This window comes from Falco naumanni, chromosome 3, assembly GCF_017639655.2.
Source record: "Falco naumanni isolate bFalNau1 chromosome 3, bFalNau1.pat, whole genome shotgun sequence".
Classification (NCBI taxonomy): Eukaryota; Metazoa; Chordata; class Aves; order Falconiformes; family Falconidae; genus Falco; species Falco naumanni.
Window position 1 is genome coordinate 86,613,191 of NC_054056.1, and position 20,365 is coordinate 86,633,555.

The 20,365-nt window shown below is 36.6% G+C and overlaps 1 protein-coding gene across 4 annotated transcripts in view; it reads left to right on the forward strand.

The window, feature by feature from the left end:
* Positions 1-20,365, forward strand: part of RALYL (RALY RNA binding protein like) — a 403,990-nt gene that overhangs the window by 297,666 nt on the left and 85,959 nt on the right. For all 4 annotated transcript variants that reach the window (XM_040588212.1, XM_040588214.1, XM_040588213.1 and 1 more), the window contains one exon: positions 18,825-18,900. In XM_040588212.1, coding sequence (XP_040444146.1) covers positions 18,825-18,900 — 76 coding nt within the window. The remainder of the gene's footprint in view (positions 1-18,824; positions 18,901-20,365) is intronic.

Here is a 20,365-nt window from a genome sequence, read left to right on the forward strand (position 1 = left end):
GGTATTTTAAAGTTCTAGCAATAGAGGACAGTTTGGATCTTTTAAACTTAATATTTATACTCTGCCATTAATTGCTGCTGTTAATGGGGAGGATCTGAATAAATATTGCAGAATATTTACTAGTGAGAGAAAACTCACTAGTCAAAGCCTTTTATACGGACAGTCTTGACAGTCCAAGTCTGTTGGCTCCTTCTTTCCTGGGACATAATTTTTTAGCAAAAAATTGCCCAATTCCGTAGATACAGGCAGTAATTCAGGGATGAAGAGATTATAAAATAGGTTAAGATAAAACAAGTGGTATAAGACACCTTTTTTAATAAAATGCTACTGCTAAGAACAGTTGATCCCAATCACATTTTTTAGAACAAGTATAAAATCCCTTTACCAAGCAGGATCACATCCTCTTTCCCTCTTTTACCGGTTTGTCAAGGCCAGTCTTGCATAAGTTTGCATGTGCTATGCCCTCTTTCTTGTTTCACTTTTCTCCTTCCACTTTCCTTCTCACTCAGCATCACATTGTATGATAAACAGGCAAAAGAACTATCCTCCTCTCAGTCAAGTCATACCAACATTACAACCATGTTACAGATGATTTAAGGTACCTCAAGTGTATCTGGGTATTCTCTGTCTTCTGTAAAGGATCAGTTGCCTTCTCATTAAATATCTCCATGAAGACCGATTAGCTCAGGCCTTCCCTTGTTTCCTTCTCAAAACCTCCTATTTTAGGTTCTGTGTTGTTACTTGTATCTCAAATCTTTCAGAAATAATAATTCCCTGCAAGAATTGCCAGAGCACTTATTTATTGCAAATTTGCATATTTGTTGGTGGTCTTAATGGTGTTAGGTGAAGGTAAGTGTTCACACTGATGAACCTATTTTTAGAGACAAGAGACATGATTTTCCTATATCATCATAACTTTATTTTTCTTTATATTGAATAGGAATCAGAGATGGATATAAATCTGCTACATTCATAGCTACTGAAATACGCACAAAGATGGGTATAAAAGTGAGAAAAATAATTAACTGGTCAAGATTTTTTTCAAGAAAAAATGGAAAAAATATAAACCAGGTCCAGATAATTTGAACATTATAATTGTTATGTATAAAGTACAATCTGCAATTATTGGATGTATTCATACAACTATTTTGAAATCTTAGTATCTTTTGTAGTAATGTGTTCAAGAATACAGTAAGTAATTATTCACTTATTGTCATAAAATTGCAGGACAATATATAACCTCTGACATTTCTCATATAAGAACATGAGTCATGTTTGGGTTTTACATGTCAGCGGCTTTAGCTTGCAGGATAATAAAAGGAGATCAGCTAGTAAATGTGCTAAGACGTAGTACAAGGGGCATCCATGCAATCAGGAGGAACATGCCTGGGGCTCAACCTGAGCATGATGTAAGTGGGACTGACAGGACTGGGTGCAGTGTCACAGTGTGAAAAGGTGACATTTAGAAAAATGTGACACTGGTCAAGTACATTGTATTACTGATCACTAAGCTTAAAGCTGCTAAATCCACACTTTAACACCTGTTGAAAAACTAAAATGTTTTTCGTATCAACATTGTTAGGAATTCTGTGTAGGGAGTTCACAGGAAAAGCTAGTTTATCATAGCATGAGGTTGTGCTGGCTATTCATAGCTCATATACTTGAACAGCTGGATATAGCTCAATAGTAAAACTATTTATATTTTATTCTTGTCTTTATTCTTGTGGTTCTTCACATCCTCTGTGGTTGTTTACTGCTTCTTCTTGTTTGATGTTACGGAGTTTCTAGTGCATATCTAGTAACTCACTGTGATTTTCTTTCCTCCTGATACACCACTTTCCTCCACTGCTGATATGGTAGAAAGAGGTAAACATTGTAGTGTATAGATATAACTGCTCTTACCTTGTGATTTAGCATAGTATTCAAACACTGGTTTATTGAAGTGTTCAATAAGACCACCAATATGCAAAGCACATAAGGCCATTTTTAGATCATGTAAGACTAGCTAAATATGGACTTTTAAGCAAACTTTATAGGATAATTTTTGTCATATTATCTTGTGCATACAGTAGAGTGGAGGAGTTTGCACTTGAACTGCCTCTGTCTCTTCGCACCACCATTACACCTTTTAGATCTCGTTACCAATATGGTGGGTGTTTTTCCTCTTTCTTGGTAGTTCAACAGTATTCTTAATTCTATGTCAGTTTTATAACCCTACACATAGTCATCCTTTAGCTGATTACTGTTTCTGTAAGCAGAAGTATTGACACAGGAATACATGCCTAAGCTTGATAAAACTAAGCAACAGCAAAACTCTTTTAGCTAAATTTCAATTTCACAGGTACAAGCATTTTAGATATTAGGAATAAACAAAGAATCAGTTCTCTTCTGTGTCTAGTATAACTAAATGACATGCTCCACTGTCCTCATGTCCTATGCCCAATGGATTTTCTCTTCAGTTTTTACAGCATTAGTATCTGTGATTTATCAAATTCACACCTATAATTTGAGATTTTTGTTACTTTCAGTGTAAGTAAGTGTAAGTTGGGAAGATCATCCTTTCATCACCATGCTAACAATTACTATCTAAGGTTACAGATAAAATAAAAAATATCTTCAGGACAGAATTTAGAGATCAGTGGTGTTAAGATGAGGAAAATAATTACTGTCAGCAACAGGCCACTCAAGATTAAAAGGGAAAGAGTAAGCCAGCAGTTCTTTGCATTTCATTTTTAATATTCTGTTCACAAGGCCTTCTGTTTATTACATTGTTCCTAATTTTTTGCCATTGTCTTTCCAAAGTGTTTACAGGTTTGACTTTCTTTCTGAAACCTATTCTTGGTTCAACTATAACCCAAAAAACAATTCAAGTAGCAGCAATAATCCATTTTCTCTCAGTGGCATTAGAGCTGAAAGAAAGAAAATTTGGTCTCTGGCTCTGTCTCCCTTGCTGTGAGAGAACCTAAATCCAAAAGCACAAAATATGTGAATACGGTCAAGTGTTTGGACATACTGGTAGGAATGAAACCATATGACACCTTTCACGTATCCCAGAGAACTGAAGGGAAGTGCCTTGATACTAAGAAATGGGCAGTAGAGGCAGCTCCACAGATGTCTTTCTTACTCCCAGTGTGGACTAGAAGTTGAGCTAAGACAGCACCCTTGGCTAGTTGGCTCTCTTCCCTACACAGGTTTTGGATCATCCATCTCCCTCATGGTAGTACAGGCTCACTGCAAATGCACCTCAGAAACAAAAGCTACCCTGAATTTTTCACAATCCTATGTTGACCGTATCTGTGCTATCATATATTTATGGGCACAGTAATCAATTTTGTTTGTAATTTCCAAAATTTGCCAATTTTTCCTATTTCATATGGAGCCACAAAGGAGAGAATGAAGGAAAAGATAGAATGGTATTTATTTATTTATTTATTTAAATTGTGTTTTAATGGCTGGGAAATTTGTCTTTTGAAGCAATTAGTTTAGAGATGTGCATACTTAAAAAATAAAGTTATAAATCTTAGGTTTTGGTTGCTCAGTGGGTGAAGCCATTATGGCAAATAGAAACTTTGGCACTGCCACAGGTATTTTTCATGTTGACAAGTTACAGCCTAGCTGTAGAGATATAACTCTATGCTATAGGTTTTTTTAAACAATGTTATAATTTAAAACAGCTTGCCATTTCATTTCTTGTTTTGGATTGTAACTCGGGCATGGCTATTTCAGTAAAAGGAAGCTGCTGCTGTTGTTGATCTGTGAGAAAAATACTGCGTTTACTACTGAACCATGTCACACATAGACAATGTCAATATTTCAATTAGCATTGGAGAAACCTGTATGAAATGTTGTTAGTTTTGTGGATGCACCAACACTTCCCCAGTGTGTTATCCCCTGCTGCAACATGGATGCAGCAGACCCCACAATGGTGTGTGTGAGACCAGGGGGATGGGTGGCTGCTCCTGGATGGAGCTGTTAGAGATCCTTGTGGCTCAAGTGTTTGCATGCCAAAATAAATGTGGGGTGGTGGGGTGAGGTGGAGTCCCATGCATACCAAGTAGGCACCATGTATTTCAAGGTGGCATAATAAACATGAAAGCTCATGGCCCAATACAACCTTGCTTATGACAGTCTTGGATACAGCTATTTCCAGGGCAGCCTGTGTTCGGTTCTCACAATATGGATTGCCTGTGAGAAAGCTCAGCTTTTATGTAGCTCGCTAAAAGAAAAGACTGATTTTTTTTCAGAAGTGATTGGTGTACAATGAGTCCTGTTATTGGGAATAAAAAAGGAAATGAAGGGTGATGACTTTTGCAGGTATGTGTGTAAGAGACAAGGGGAGAAACAGCTGAATTCTGAAAGTAAATAAAAGCTGAGATCTTCTCAAAATACAGCTGGTTCTATGGCTCTGTTTTGTTCTTTGGGTTGTATTTTTAGTACTGGCACATAAATTGATACCTAGGTTGATGGCTGAAAGATTTTTTTTCCAAAATGCAGTATGTTGGCTATGCTACCCACTGGTTAGCAATTCTGTGTCTTTGCCACTGCCAGTTTGACAGAAGTGTGGATCTTTAGCTTTCTAACTCTGTTCACAGTACAGGAATTTAATACTGCAAGTTTCTTGTATGGTTTCTATTGCTGGATAAAATAGTAGCCATTAAAATAATTAATTGAGTAACTAAACATAAATATAGCTAGCAAAAGGCAGAATAAAAGAATTTATTATTTTATTTTAAAAACTGACACTGTGTATTTAACTTACGTTAAACTTTAAAAATTGGTGCCAAAGTGTATTTTCTGGGACATATAAGTTTAACTTATATTTGACCTTTGGATAGATTCCTTTCATTGCTGGGATGCCAGTGACCAAACTACAGAAGTAACTATATGAGCAAAAGACCTGTGATTCACTTCCATCTGCCAATATCATCCTGTATCAGAACAGGTGTTCTCACTTAACTTTTAGTAGAACCAGTGAAAGCAAAGACTCTAATGCTATTCTGCAGATACTGCATTCTGTAAAACTGCAAAATCTTGATGAATACAGATTTAAAATTTTAGATATTATTAATTAAGATATACTGGTACATTAAGTATATTTATACCTCTAACATGGTAGCTTTTCCAGTGCTTTATGGTTTTTGTACACTGATTGCCTTTTTTTACTTTTTCTCTCAATTTAAAAATAATTAAATAGAATTGAATTCAGCTAAAGATGTGATAGCTAAAACCTTTCGTAGATTAGAAACACTTGGAACGGGGTAATCTGTGTATGGGAGAGGCTTTTCATATGCAAATGACCTAACAGTTAGCTCTCTTGATAATGCATGAAAAATATATTCAGGTATTTGCAAATACAAGATTACATGCATACACCATAAAACTTCATCATACTCCTCTGCGAAAATCAAGACCTCAGTTTCATCCTTAGAGTCCTAGGGGATGTCTGTGCCATGCTAGATAATTTCTGCATCCATACTGCTGTAATACGCTGTCACACATGCCAGAAAATTTTCACAGGCAACCCACAGACTCATATGTGAGCTGCCTGTGAAGCAGAGGTATGGAGAAAGGCAGAAGTAAAACAGGACGTACCCAGTTGATGAAATTATGAGACCTGAGTGGAATATTTATATTCTTAATGGGTTGGTCTTAATTCATGTGCCCTCCAGTTCCCCATCTACTATACAACAGGTTGTATTCCTCTCTGACAGTTGAAGTCTATGTCAGTGACAGTATTAATCCCTACCGTGCCTGCCCTCGCTCGTTGTTCTGCCATGACAGCAATAACATTTCAGTTTTGGCTGGCATCCTAGCAGCAAAAAAAAAGTGCTGTGCACCATCAATCACTACCATCCTTGTCAGCATGTGTCACCAGGGGTAGCATAACCTGAAGAACCTGTTGGACCCAAAACTGAGCCATTGTTATCTGCAAGTGGGTTTTGTTTTCCTTTGGGGATAGTCCTTCATACTCAACTATGCAACTCATCTTCCTAAAACCACAGCGTATATCAGAGAAACAAAACACAATTTTCCATTTAAAGAGTACAGCCAGACATTGATTATTCTGTGCAATAACTAGTGGACATGTTTATTTTGCACATCTTGAAGAGAGGGATTTATAGACTTTCAATATTTGAGCAGGTTTGGAGGAGCTGTGATCTCATAAGTGCAGTAGGTTTGAGCAGTTTTTTTCATTTATGAAAGGTGTCAAATATTGAACTAATTATTTGAATGTAAGTAAAACACAGATGGACCTTTCTGGGTTACTTGCTGCAAACAGAACAATAGTTAGAACAGCCTCTGTTTCCAATCAAACCTAAATGAAAAAGTGTGCTGAAAGAAAACATGAATCCGCTCCAAATAGTGATGCATCCCTCCCACATCATAACTTGGAAATATCTTGAAGTGAGCACTGGGTTCCTGGTGGGTAAGTGATGCTTGATCTTGGCCAGCATCCACTTATATGAGCTGAAGCTGAGAAGCATTTCAGTGTTCTTGTTCGTTATGTTTTTCTATTAATCTTAGCCTTTAGAACTCTTTAAAGTGTAAAAAAAGTTTTCTGGAGGATAACACCAAAATAAAGAATACAAGGCACACACAAAAATGGTTAATTTTTATTACTGATCCTGGAGCCATTATGGTGGTGAATCAGTATCCTAGTGAATGGCATAAAGTGAAGTAATGAACACATTTACTACAATTTATTGTTTCCCAATTTTTTGCATTTCTTTATCAATCACTGTATAAAAGGAGAAAGAGCTGGGGATGGGGGGCAGCTGCTGCTAAGACAGCAATACAGTCCTGTTAGGAGCATACTGACTGGGCAGTATAGATAATGCAATGCCATGCACACAAGCTCACAACCATTCTCCGTATAACATTTTCCATAATACAGCTGCAAATATCACGCAATCAGCTGGAATTTCCCATTGTCACTTTTGGAACACCTCCATTACTGGCTGCGGCATCCTGAATCTTTGGGAGGCTTTGTTCCTGGATGTGCTTTTCCTTAAATTAAAACAGTTCAGGTTGACAGAGACCATGTGAATGAGCAAGAGGCAAATGTAAAAGGCCGCAACGCTCTTCCTTCTTACTGGGGTGTACTACACTCCACCTCAGTAAGTTGTTTTATTTAAAAAAGACAAGTCTTCTGATTATTACACAATACATGATTGAAGAGTGAAAAGTAAAAACCCTGACCTAAATCTGATTTTACCACAGATTTAAATGAAAAGTTACACTAACACTGGGAGCTTTTGAAACTCCCATACAAAGTTGTCTCCTTTCTTACATGAGCACTGCTTTTCCATTTTGGTCTAATTGCTTGGAAAATAGGTAAAAATATTTTTAAGTATGGAAATACAAATGCTTACAAGATTGATAAGTAGTATCAGGCATTATGGGAAGGGATTGTAAGGCTGACGGAGCAGAGTGAAGGTATGCACAGCTAGCTGTAGGCTGTTGGGCCAATGTATATTAGGTCAGCATAAATATTTTTAGGGTTTAGTAGTATCTCTGCCTCTGCTTTCAAGCAAAAAATATGTCATGATGTTAACTGCAGTGCCTGATAAGGAGCTGAACATTAGCAGGTAAAAGAATAGGAGACACTGTGCTGAAGCAATGTGTTGAATCACATTCATTTTTATTCAGAGGGATCATTTTCTCTGGCCTTTTTTATTTGTTGCAATGCAAGATTTAGGCACCTAATTTGAGACTTAATATTAATTAAAATAACAATGCTAAGGCTTTAAAAAGTCTGCCTGAATCTTTCCTTGTACTCCTTTCCTCATTTTAAATGACAGGCATGAGATTAGCGGTTTATGCAGTTGTCCAGATGATTAATGTTTCCAGGTGAACTTAGAGAGCTGTTTCATTTGATCAGCCACTGGAATTTCCCATTGCACTGGGAGGAAAAAAAATGTTAAAGAAATAATCTAACAGTTCTAAAAGCTGTAGGTACTGAGGTTTATGACACCAGCATTCCCTTAGCAATAATGATAGATAACAATTTCATATATGACATTTCTGAGACTAAGGAATGTTTTGTTGGCTATATTAAAGCAATTGACTACAACATTCACTTCAACAGCAATAATTTAACTCCAGATTCAGGAATTCAATATTCCTCAGTGTTCCTTTGCAACCTTCTATTTTCAGAAATTGTGTGATAAGGTTGAATTGCAAAACTTAACAAAAATTGTTCCAGTTAAAAATACATTCTTCTATTGTGAATATCTTCACACACAAGTATACATGTACAGATATAAGAGGCAAAAGAAAAATGCAGGAACCTTGGATAGGGGTTAGCAACCTGGGTGAAAATTTTGATTTTAGCAGGCTGGAGTGGGTTGTGTCTGTTTTAACTTGATGATCAGGTTGCAGAAGAAATACTATGACTTCCAGTGTGTCCCAACACAAAAATAAGAATTCTGGACTCCTTACAAGACTCTGATATAAGCCCAAAAAGCCTTGCAGGAACAGAATGTCCGATGGGTGTTTGTCTTGTCTAGCTCTATATATTTCTTATGCCAACTGCAGTAGAGATTGGTTTCTGAAGCCATTTACAAACATTTGTGCTGTCTGTTTGTGTGGTTTGCTCAAAATAATCACATTCTGAAGAAATAAATTGGAAATCTCATGGTCCCACAGATTTCTGGGGAAAAGAATTAACTTAGAATGGAGGAGTTCTTGATTCCTATGGTCTCTGAACCAAAATGATATATTTTCTTTGTGGGTAATAAAGACATATTTTGTGTATGGCAAAGCTAATTTAGATGGAAAATGTTACTGGGAAGCATAGAAGAACATGGATACAGTTAATATAAGAGGGTGGTGAATGACCAATTTGAGAATTTCACTAGCACTGTGTATTAATATGTATGGTAATTTATACTTTTACTTCTTTGAAATTGAAATGGAATATGTCATATACTTTTTGGTAGTACCTTTGATATTGAGACTCAATTTAATGAGTTTCAAAATACCTACTTTATTTCCTAATATGATTTTTAGTAACCTATTACAATGTTTCCTTTTATTGATTCATGATATGTGCAAATTAATGCCATTAATAATATATAGTACATCTAAAACTACTTACAAAAGAACCTCTGAAGCAGTATATAAAGTATATCTGCATGCAAGACCAAATGTAAATCTAAAGAAGTAAACAGCAAAAGGACAATAAATTTCAGGGAGAAGGATGATGTTTTGTGTTTACAGAAAGGGTTTCTGACATCACTTCTATGATTTTGGTTATTACGGAGGGGAAAAGAGAATAGCGGTTGAAAAGAAAGGTTTGAAAGAATGAAGGGTGGCGAGATTATAAGGCAAAACCATGATTCACTTCTTGTTGAGAAACACATTTTTTGGTTAAAAAATACACCAATGTGATATATTAGTAAGAATAACAGAGCAAATGGACATTAATGTAGTTAGTAAGGCTGTTTGAGGTTGTAGTGATTTCCAGATCCAGTTAGTACCAGTTAGGTACTAACAAAATCAGTATGGGAGGAGAGATAAAATATCATGCTTTAGGACTTAAAGAAATCCTAAACCACTTAGCATTTTAGAAGGAGAACCATGCTAAGATGATAAGAGAATGGAAGGAAAATAATCTTGTTTCTTACTAGTTTGAGGTTCTTGTGTCTCCTTCCAAAGCATCTAGGGCAGCTGGAGGCATAAAACTACAGTATATGCACCATCAGTCTGATGAGATACTGCATTTTCTTTACTCTTATCAATTATTTTTATATTTTCCTTGCAGAAATGTCAGAGACCTGAATAAAACAACACTGCATATCATTCATTTTGAAGCTTGTCAGTATTTCCAATTATTAAATGTCCTGGTTTTGCAATAGGCTTCTATACCTTTGTGTGCCTTGGTTGTCAAATTGAATCCACTGGGGAACTTCTTGCACTGGCAAGTAAATACAGTTAGTACATGGCTAGAACCTAAGCATTGCTAATACAGCAATATTGGATTTGGCATATCATTTGTTTGTAAATCACCTGCACAATAATGTTTCCTCCTGTGTGTCAAGTTTCAGTGGAATTATCTCCAATTCTGGTGTCATTTTATTCAACCCAACCCTGATCTTTTAATAAAAATGATAGACTTTAGGTTAGCAAGTGTCATAGAGCATTTTCCTTTGTATCACTATATATATTATTTTATAGCATAATATTTTATATAAAAAACTGTGATTTCATTAAGGGAATATGTAAAGCTTTTCCATGAAAGCTTATGAGCTAATTCTGTGGCTCGCTGTCATGTGTTTTACAATGGTTGTGTTACAAAGACAAAATTTTTCAGAACCCTAATATACAATATATTGGATATAAGGAAAAATGTTTTTAAAATGAGGGTGTGAGACACTGGATCAGATTGCCCAGAGGTAACCCAGAGATGGATGCCCCATCATTGGAAGTGCTAACAGTCAGGTTGGATGGGGCTTTGAGAGACTCAATCTAGTGAAAGGTGTCCCCATCTTGGCAGGGGGGTTGGACTACATGATGTTTAAAAGTCCCTTCAAATCCAAACCATCTATGATTCTATGGGTCTATAATTTGGGACATAAATTTTCATAAAGTTGGCACTGAGAAAATTACGGTATCTCAAGGAAAATGCTGTAAGACTTGTGCTGTGCGATTCAAAAGTGTATTTGGAGCTTAAAAAGAACATCCTCTATAGATCTCCTAATTCAGATAAAGCTGGAACATGAAGATCATGAGCAGAAGGAGGGTATATAGAAAAAATAATTGAACAGCTGAAAGTTGAGAGTAGTTGTTTGGGTTGGGGTGTTTGTTGAAGTGAGGTGGGGCCAAGATGAAAGCTAGGTTACTGCAAAGAGAAGAACAGTGAAGAACAGAGGAAGGATTTCAAGACAAAGAATTAGGACAAAATCAGGCGTATCTTGCAGAGGAACAGTACTGGAAAGTAGTGGAAGTGCACTTACGGCTGCAGAGCTGTCTCCTGCCATTCCTTTCTCCCCCACCAGCTTCCTGTGATCTGTGGACATCATTTTTCAAGACAATTAAATCCACTGCATGATTACTCTCTGATCTGTTTTCAGCCTGGATGAAAGCCTCTAGCCTGTGGGAATACCTCCAAGGTCAGCCCTACCTTTGAAGGTTTTGACAGCAAAGTTCAGGGTATCAAAAATGTTATCTACCCCTCAGTGATGACTGTTATGCCAACAAGCCCCAGGGACAGAAGCAGCCATCCTTTCAGAGACACACTTTGCCCTCCCACCTAACAGCCCACCCACATACTCTGCCCCACACCATCCCCTGCCGACTCTGCCCCATGCCCCTAGGGCTGCTGGGTCCTCCTGTCCAAACCAGAACAGACCCCAGGGCTGCTGTGACATACAGAATGAGCTGTGCATTGGAAAGCATTTCTATGGAAGGCATTCTGCTTGTGCCACCCAGAAAGCCTTGGGAACTTTTGGAATTTACTTGGGAACTTGGGAATTTACTTTTCAAAATTGTGAGGAAATGCTCTTCAAATTTAAGTAAATTTTGTTGGAATGTCCAAGAAATATGGTTAACAAATGCAGACAAAAGAATATTGGTAAGTTTTGGCAAAATATTGTTACCGTGATGGTTGTTTTAGGAAAAATATTGTTTGTTCATGTTTGCAGTAATAAAGTTGACTATCTGCAAGAAAAATAGAAAGACAAAAGGATTGGGGCAATGGGGATAGTGAAATCTTTTGTATGCTATAGATTTCAATTGTCATGAAAAACTACTGCTTGGAGCATGAAGCTAACATTAGTAGGAGAGTTAGATAAAAGCCTGTGGGTCAAGGAAAGCAGTCAAGTATTAGAAAAAAAAATATTATTTTGAGGAAGAGTTAAAAATTACTGAGGTTCAGGGCATGTTCCATAGAATAAATCATATTGAATTCTGAAAGTGGTAGGTGAGGGACTTTCATGTTCTATCCCCAATACACTGTTTAATGTTGCTGCTTGGGGCTAATTGCACTGCTGAGAAGATCAGACATCTAGTCAACATTAAGCTTTGTCTGAGTCTCATGGTAATAACTACCTTTTGTTACAAAAGAAAAGCAGCAAAGAGTTTGTTAACTGCTGCCCTGTAATGACTGTGCTTGATCTGGAAGAAGACAGGTGCTCTAGTTTCTATTTGTAAACAGCATCTTTATTGTGATCAAGAGAAGGCAAAGAAAGAAAGGTCTTCTTGCACAACTCACTGTTTGAAAACAGCTGTAACTCAAAGACCAGTTCTGTTTCCCATTAACAGCAACAATGAGAAGGCACAGTGCAAACCCGGCCTGGCATCATATGAGAGTCCCTGCTTGATCATTTTTTTTTTTTTTCCTGGCTAAATTTACATTAAAACAGTTGTCTTTTTTCCCTGAAGGTAGCAGAAGGTTCCTGATGTACTTTTATATTGCTTTACTATACCTTCATGGCAATGTTAGTCTTCTGCATGTGCAGAATTGGCCAGTCCATGTGTTAACCAAGTACTTGGGATGTAGAAATCTTGTTCTCTGGGTGGAAACAGAGCAGCTGAAAACTTTACTAAATTGAAAGGATCTTACAGGAAGACTATACTTGTCTGCATCTATAGCTTGGCTCTGGTGGGCTGAAGTGCTTGTGTGACAGCCAGCTTCATGGCTGCCACTGCACAAACCAAGTTTGGGGATTCCACAGTCAACACCGAAACTCTTGCAGCTCTTACAACTGGTCTGCAGTTAAGTGGCAATGGCCACATAGTCCCTTATAGGTGAGTCTGAATCTCTTGCACCTGCAAAACAACAGTGTGGATGTTCCTGTACAGGAATCCACAAGCCCAGTGCTGAGGAGGAGTAGTGGGGAAGGTTGCCAGCAACAGGGCTTCTTTCCCATGGGAAAACTTCACAAGACTTGCCCTCTTCTCTGTGTTGCCCCTTCAGCAGCCCAGTACTCCAGCCTTCCACCAGTATAACTCCTGCCCCATCACAGTAATTGATCTGCAAGGATGCAAGCACCAGCAGAGCACCAGTTTGTGAGGTTTCAGCCACAGACTGGAATCACAGTGGAGTCCATGGGCAGCCTTCAAGAGACCACAAATTAGCATTCTCCCCTTCCCCGGGCAGAAGTGATGCCTCTCCCTGGGCATGACATTTCTGCACACCCAACGGGGCCGGGAAGCTCTGCCCAGTGACTGTGCCATTACTTGGGGTGGAATGCACAGGGATGACAGCAAGCAGACAAAAACCAATGCAGGTCAATGGTCCACATCAGCTGTGAAGCACATTGGCATCTATTCTGCAGCTAAGGGGGAGATTGTTGTCTTCAGGACTCAGAAGGAACAGTTTGTGACAGGTGTATAGACAGGCCAGGATTTCCCCTTTTTGCTGTCACCTGTCCTCACACCAGCCCAGTTCCCTGGAGAACAGAAACAGGCTTTCCAGCATGACAATACCTAACACTTCTGTTACCAAATGGTGTTAAGAATGATAGCTTATATGATCCTATAGCCTCGTTTCATTTTAGTAGCATTTAATGAAAGAAGAAATGGTTGAACAAAGCAATTTCATATACTATTCAACAAGCGTCTCTTTCTGTATGAAGCATTAACAATAGCTGTCATCTTTGTACAAAAAAGGCTTCAAATTACTTCAATGCTAAGAGAAAATTCAACTGCAGCTGAGAGCCCCACAAGCAAATTATTTTTAATACCATTATGGAAAAGGAAAATGTGTGATCCAGACCTTCATTTAATATTTTCCTAGCCTTGAAAGTTAATTTGAGTTTGTGTTCAATTTTCTGGGAAGTTTCCTCTCTAGAGCTGTGCAATTTGTGCACAGAACTGAACAGAACTGAGAACTGTCCTTTCCTTTCCACTTTTTTTCACCTGCTAGAGATGGGGAAAAGGGAGGACATGACATGTATTTAATGTAACATATAAAGAAGAAAGGAAGTCTGTGATGTAAAAAATGTCATATGACTTCATTAAAATTCCTTTAGCACACAGCAGGGAGGTTTTTAAGACTGGTAGATGGAAGAGTATAAGGAAAGATAGATTAGCTTTAGCTTTCCTGATGTTCACTTCTGCTATAAATCACATGACTAGAGGCTTTCTCTAAATTCCATCTAGCTCTTGACCTTTCTCTTCTATCCCGTATACTTTGGGTCATCTGAAAAATGATAAAATACATCCTTATCTCCCTATATCTTCATCTCTGTCTGGGTATATATTGCACATTCAGTATGTGAATTCTTTCCTTGTATGTTAATTTTAATTACCATTTCTTCCATTAAAGTTTTGTCAATAGCACAGCTTGTCTGGAAGTATAAGATGGCACCTTTTTTAATGCAAAATTTTAAGTCAAGCATGTGAGATTTTTCAAGGAATGACTCAATTTCTGCAACCATTCATAAGAATGGGTGGAAGAACATCTAATGAAACATGTCTTAGAAAATTAGCTGTTGAGCTACAGAGACCCTTAGAGTTTTCTTAGCTCCAGGTCCTAGTTCCTAGTCTTTCTTACATGGAGCCTACACTCAGAGGCCACATCAGTAATACTTAATAATAGGTAACTGGAGCTGTTCTCTCTCACTGGGTCTTACCTTGAAAAGCATAGTGGCCACAACTAAAAAGCCAGTCAGTAATGGTCCCTAGATAATGTTCATTCTCTATGTCTAGAAATTGCTGGGAGTCTCCTTGTTAACTGAGGATAAAAGTCATGCCAGGAACCACCCTAATAATTTAATACAAATGATAATGAAGTACTAGTGTCTAGAAAGGGCACTATTTAATTTTATAGTATAGATGTAGCATGAGACACAGGTCCTGGCTTTGCAGCAGAAAGCCTCAAAGTCCCAGTTTTCATGGGTTGAGCTATTACCTGTTGAAGTTTATTCTATTGCTTTTTCTAGTTTATGGCATTTGTTTTTGTGAACCAAAATGGTTGATTAGGTTTGGGTTTGTTTTCTTTTGTTTGTTTTTGGGTTTTTTTTAATAAAAATTTTTGAAGAATCTGAAGGGCTAGTATACTAAGTAGTTACATACTTCTAGGCTATGAATACCCTTTAGGTATTATTGCTTACACTTATAAAGCTTGCTTGAAGGCTACTGTTGTCTTCTGGACCAGATTCCTGGATTGCTTTGGCAGTGAACCTATGAGCAGAGCATCAAGTCTAGCTGATACTGCCTCTCCACAAATGGGAGACTCACCAGCATCTCTTTGGTCATTACTGTACTGCCAGAGGAGGTAGGCAGGCAATGGTAGGAAATGATAATAGGAGAAACACAGATCATGCTGTGCTGACTTGCTCTTTCAGACAAACTTATGTAGCCACTGAATACAATCACTGCTTTCTAAACAGTTTGCATAGTTTTTAAGAGTGTGCCGTGTCCCCCCTCCCCATTAATTGCTAGGCACTTTTCAGTATAATTAGAAATAAAAATATCATGTTCAAAATTAGATATATTCTGCTGGTGACATGCAACCTTGAATGAAATCTAGACCTCATACCTTAACTAACCTCTGCTGTGCTAACAGGAATATGCATAGTCACTTTTCTATTCATAGTGATTCCTTAATATTTTGAATTTCAGTGTTGAATTTATCTTAAAATTGATATCTAAGTGAACTTTTATAGGATATGAGCAGAAAAAATAACGTGAGAGTCCCTGTGCTGGTCCATGCCCACGTAGAAGCAATGTGAATGTTTGTGTCCTTTGTCAAGTTGTTTGGTTCATATTCATGTACAAGTACAGTAGCTAATTTTACAGTATAAGGAGTGATACCTGTCTGCATTCCTTAGGGTGGAATCATTAGTGCAGGTAGATCTCTGTGCTGCAGAGAACAAATTTATTTGACACACAGTTTATGACCTAGTAGATGTAAATGTCTGCTGTGAAACTAATGATGAATGAAGCAAGAGAACAAGTTATCTCACAAGATTTCCAGCTGGGCTAGAAATAATCTATCCTGTGAAATGTTGACAAGTTCACTTCTAATCTTAGTTAGAAAATTGAGGTTGGAGTAGATAGTGCTGAAAAATAATGGGGTAAAAATCTGTTCTAACTTTTCAAACCATTTCCTACATCCATTCTTAACTTACTACAGGGCGCTCAGGGAGCTATTCGATCACTTTCATATTAACAGAAAAGCTCCATGTGCACAGCTTTTCCATGAACTATTTCCTGTGTTAAAGAGAAATTCTGGCTATTACTGTCTGTATAACATAGTTTACTGTTTTCTGCTGGTACATTTAGAGATTTATTTAAGTATGAGGGGATCTTAACTGATCTTGAACAGCTTTGCAGCTGCGTTTTCTTACAGTGTTGCTTTTCTGACAGTACTTGATTAAAATAAAGGGAACACATAACAAACATCCCCTAGTCTTCTACACTACCTGTCTTTGTTAAAAGTAGGTGTTGTAGAGCTGCAAACATAGGTCTACAAGAATAATCAAGATAGTATTGATCTGTCCTGGAAGGATGTGAAGAAGTTTTTGAAGTCCTTTAATGTTCATATCCCTAAGAATAGTGACCGGGGCTGTAGCTCTGAAAGCGAAGCAGATGAGAGACATTAAAAATATGTGAAGATGAATCCCACAGCCTCAGGTTTTTCCCAGAAACAGGTTATCATTCTACTTTTTTTCCTAAAATCTGGCCTAGTTGTAGTAGGAGATGCTGAAAATTAATACAGTCAATGACCTTAAAGCTGACATATTAAAATAGTGTAAAAAGGTCTAATTATCATAAAGGTCACAGGATAAAAAATTTGTTCCAATTCTGTTACTTTCAGGAGCCAATGGAAATGCATCACAGCTATCAAAATTCCTTAGGTGCTTTCAGAAATGTTTGACGTTTACTTTGTTGGGTCAACACTAGTAGAATCTATTTCTTTAAATAAGGGAATCATAGCTGAATTTTTAACAACCATGGAAGAGGAAGATTAATTTTAATTTTAATTTAATAAACTTGCTTAAAATTAAGGGCAGGAAAGCATTTCAGGGATGTATGAAAACTGTCTCTCAATATTAATCCAACTTCAGAGAGATAAGTAAATCAAGAAACAATATCTTATGGAAACCTCTGATTTAAGAGTGATACAGCTCCTACAAAAGGAACTACAATCAGATTTACTTCTAAAATGCTTTATATAGAGAAAATTTTACCAAAATATATATTTTATTTGAAATAGTTCTACACAAAAAAATCTTCATTTCATAAAAATATATGAATTTATATATATTTTTTTATATAATTTTAAATAAAATATCAAATCTAATTGGAAAATATATTTAAAATTCTTTTAAATATTTGAAGAATGAAATTTCCAATATAAAAATCTTTTCTGCCAAAAAATCTGAGGGGGACACATTTTCAATGTTTCTGGTTGTTAAAAAAAGTCGAATGAATTGTTTTTTCCACGTTATGTGAAATAAGAGTATCTGGACAGTAAGTCTCAAGCTTTTACTGTGGCTTTTCAAGTCAACAATAATTTAAATCAAAATGTCTGGGCTTTTAGCACCACTGCACTGGGCAGTGGTGCTTCCTCATTCTACACCTCAGCTTTATTCTTTTCTTTTCCCTCCACTACACTCAATTTCAGGTTAAACATAGACTTTACCAAGAACATGTGCTTCCTTGAAAGTCTTGATTTCCAGGTGATTCCATGGTAAATGGGATACATTGTTCTGTCACAGCAATTTTACACTGTAATAACTCTGATGATTTTGTTGAATGTTACTTTTTTTTTTTTTTATTAGTGAAACTGCAGAAGATTTAGCTGCAGCATCACTCAGATGGCATGGATTTTGTTTCCTAATCAGAAGTTTTATCTTATCCATGTGATTAGTTGTAATGTTGACTTTGCAACATTCAATCGGAGAATGGGGAGCTTTTTAATATAGGTTTGTAATTATATAGGAAGCTTCCTAGGCTCAGGCAAGGTATTCTCCACAGAAAAGTCTGTGCTTCTTTCTCCATGAGTAACTGTTACAAGCAATCAAAATTATGGACATGTAATTCCCAGTATGTCTTTGAGTATCATTCAAAAAGAGAGAGTAATTTGAGAACCAGCATGACTAGTGTCTGTATAAGCTTGACATAATTTTAAATTTCAAAGATAAATACACAGGCGTAATGTAAGTGAACTTTTAAAAAGTGTGCGCAAGATTTCTAGTGTTGTTGAGAATTTTAAGTATCTGCCTACGATAAAGCATGTGCAAAAAACAGATTTTCTCTTTCTCCATACAGTTTTGAAAGCCAGTGCAGTTCTAAACTAGAAAAAAATAAAAAGAAAAAAATATTAAAAAAAAAAAAAAAAAAAAAAAAAAAAAAAGGAGCTGTATTTGGGGTAGGAAATAGATACTGTCTTATTTGCTTTTGAAAAGTCACTTTTTGAGCAGATAGTGAAGTGGTAGTTAAAGTCCAATGTGCATTTCTCCAGATCCTAAAGGGGAAGTCTTCAGAACCGTTATAGTCCTCCAGAACAGAATTTGATTTGAGATCATAATTTGTCTCAACGTGTAAATTACCATTCAAATCTTCTTTTGTAATTGAAAGCCATTATTGGCTTCAGCTTCAAGAGTGGAAACTCATGTATGTGTAAAAAAGGTCATTTCTCTCTGTTACAAATAACTGACATTTTGCCTAAAATCCTCATGCATTACAGTAAGAATTTTTAGGAATGTTTTATAGCATTAATTCAGAAGTGGTAAAAACTAGAAAGGTGTATTAGGTATGCTGTCCATTTTCACTGTCTATTACTCATTTTCAGTGTCTGGAAGGTGCCTTTGCAAACTCACTCTAACTTCCAGACGTTTGGCTTACTAATGTCACATGTTTGCTTTCAGATATCAACATGGCAGGAGAACCAAAACCATACAGACCAAAACCTGGCAACAAGCGGCCACTTTCAGCACTTTACAGGTAAGTGAGATTTCATATTAACTTACTACAATTCAATTTTTATTAGAAAAATTATGGTAACATGAAATGTATCTACCAATGTCACTGAGGAGGCCATGAATGAGACAAAGGAATTTTTTTCCATTCACTCTTTGTTGTTCATACAAAATAAAATCAAGATCTTGTACACACCAAAAAGTTTTGTATATGAGTGAGAGCCAGTATTGTATTGTCTGACACTATATGTATCTGTTGACTTATTCTGGAGCAAGATGTTCTAACTGCCAGGGAAAAACTCTGATATGATGCTTGTCTTAAAAATTAACTTATACTAACTAGAAGTAAGCCCAGCAAACTAAATTCCTGACTTATACTTAGATTCATATGCATATATTACAATATGCATATAATGAATGCCCTTCTTTTGTTTGGAAACAAACACCAGAGTTTGCTGTAAAGACAGAAAATACTTAGGATACTTAAATTAAAATACAGTCATTCAGAAAAATAGATAAAACTAAATTAGTTAGACCAGAATTTTATTTCTTAGTGAAAATACCTTATGTTTTACTGAGGCCAAAAAGCTGGTCTCTGCCTTCTCAGTATTCACACCATGGATGCCTTTTGCCAGTGCAAGAAAAATCCAAAATAAGGGGCTGCAGCTTTAAACTGTTAGAGGTATTACACATATAGTCTTGCTATACTAAAAAGCTATTTGAAGAAATATTTGACAGTGATAATTCTTTAGGATGAAGTAGCAGAATACAATTGCCTTGGACAGGTTTTGTTCCAGGGAAGTTAAAGCCACTGGGGTTGTTCTTGGTGAACACTGAGAGGTGTAAGACCCCATCAAAATGCTCAGTCTGGAATTCAAGCTTTGAATTTAAATATGTGTTGCATTAAAAATATATTTATTTATGTGTTTATGCACTGTTAATTTAATTTTCCTTCCACAATTCCTTTTACTTTTTCTACAGTGAAAAGGGTAGTGCAGGAGAAGAGAAGCAGACTTTAGGCCCATATAAAAATATAATGTTTAACAAAATTATAATGAAGTGCACAATAAAAATATAAATCTGTCATTTACTAAGCCTACCGACAAAAAGACTGATGTGGTGATTTGTGAAGCGTTTATTAATGTCCTTACTTTTAGTACTACAATCAATATTCTTTTTTGTTTGGTTTTGGGTTTTTTTTTAATTGAGTGATATTTCAGTTTTTAATCTTTATGCTTTATTGCTTGGATATTACCTGGTTCTTGTGGCTTTTTTTATTTGCAGGGATCAGTGAAATAACTAATAATTTCAGAGCAACAGAACTGGTTTCTCATTGATTAGTGTGTCAAGGGTGAGAACCAACTTCTAACAAGATTGTACTTCTTTCTTGGGTGTTCAGGAGGGCATTGGTAGTGTCTTTGTCCTACTCCCAGGTACCTTTTTTCATATAGCTTGTACAAACTTGAAAAAAACCCACTTTTTTTTCCAAA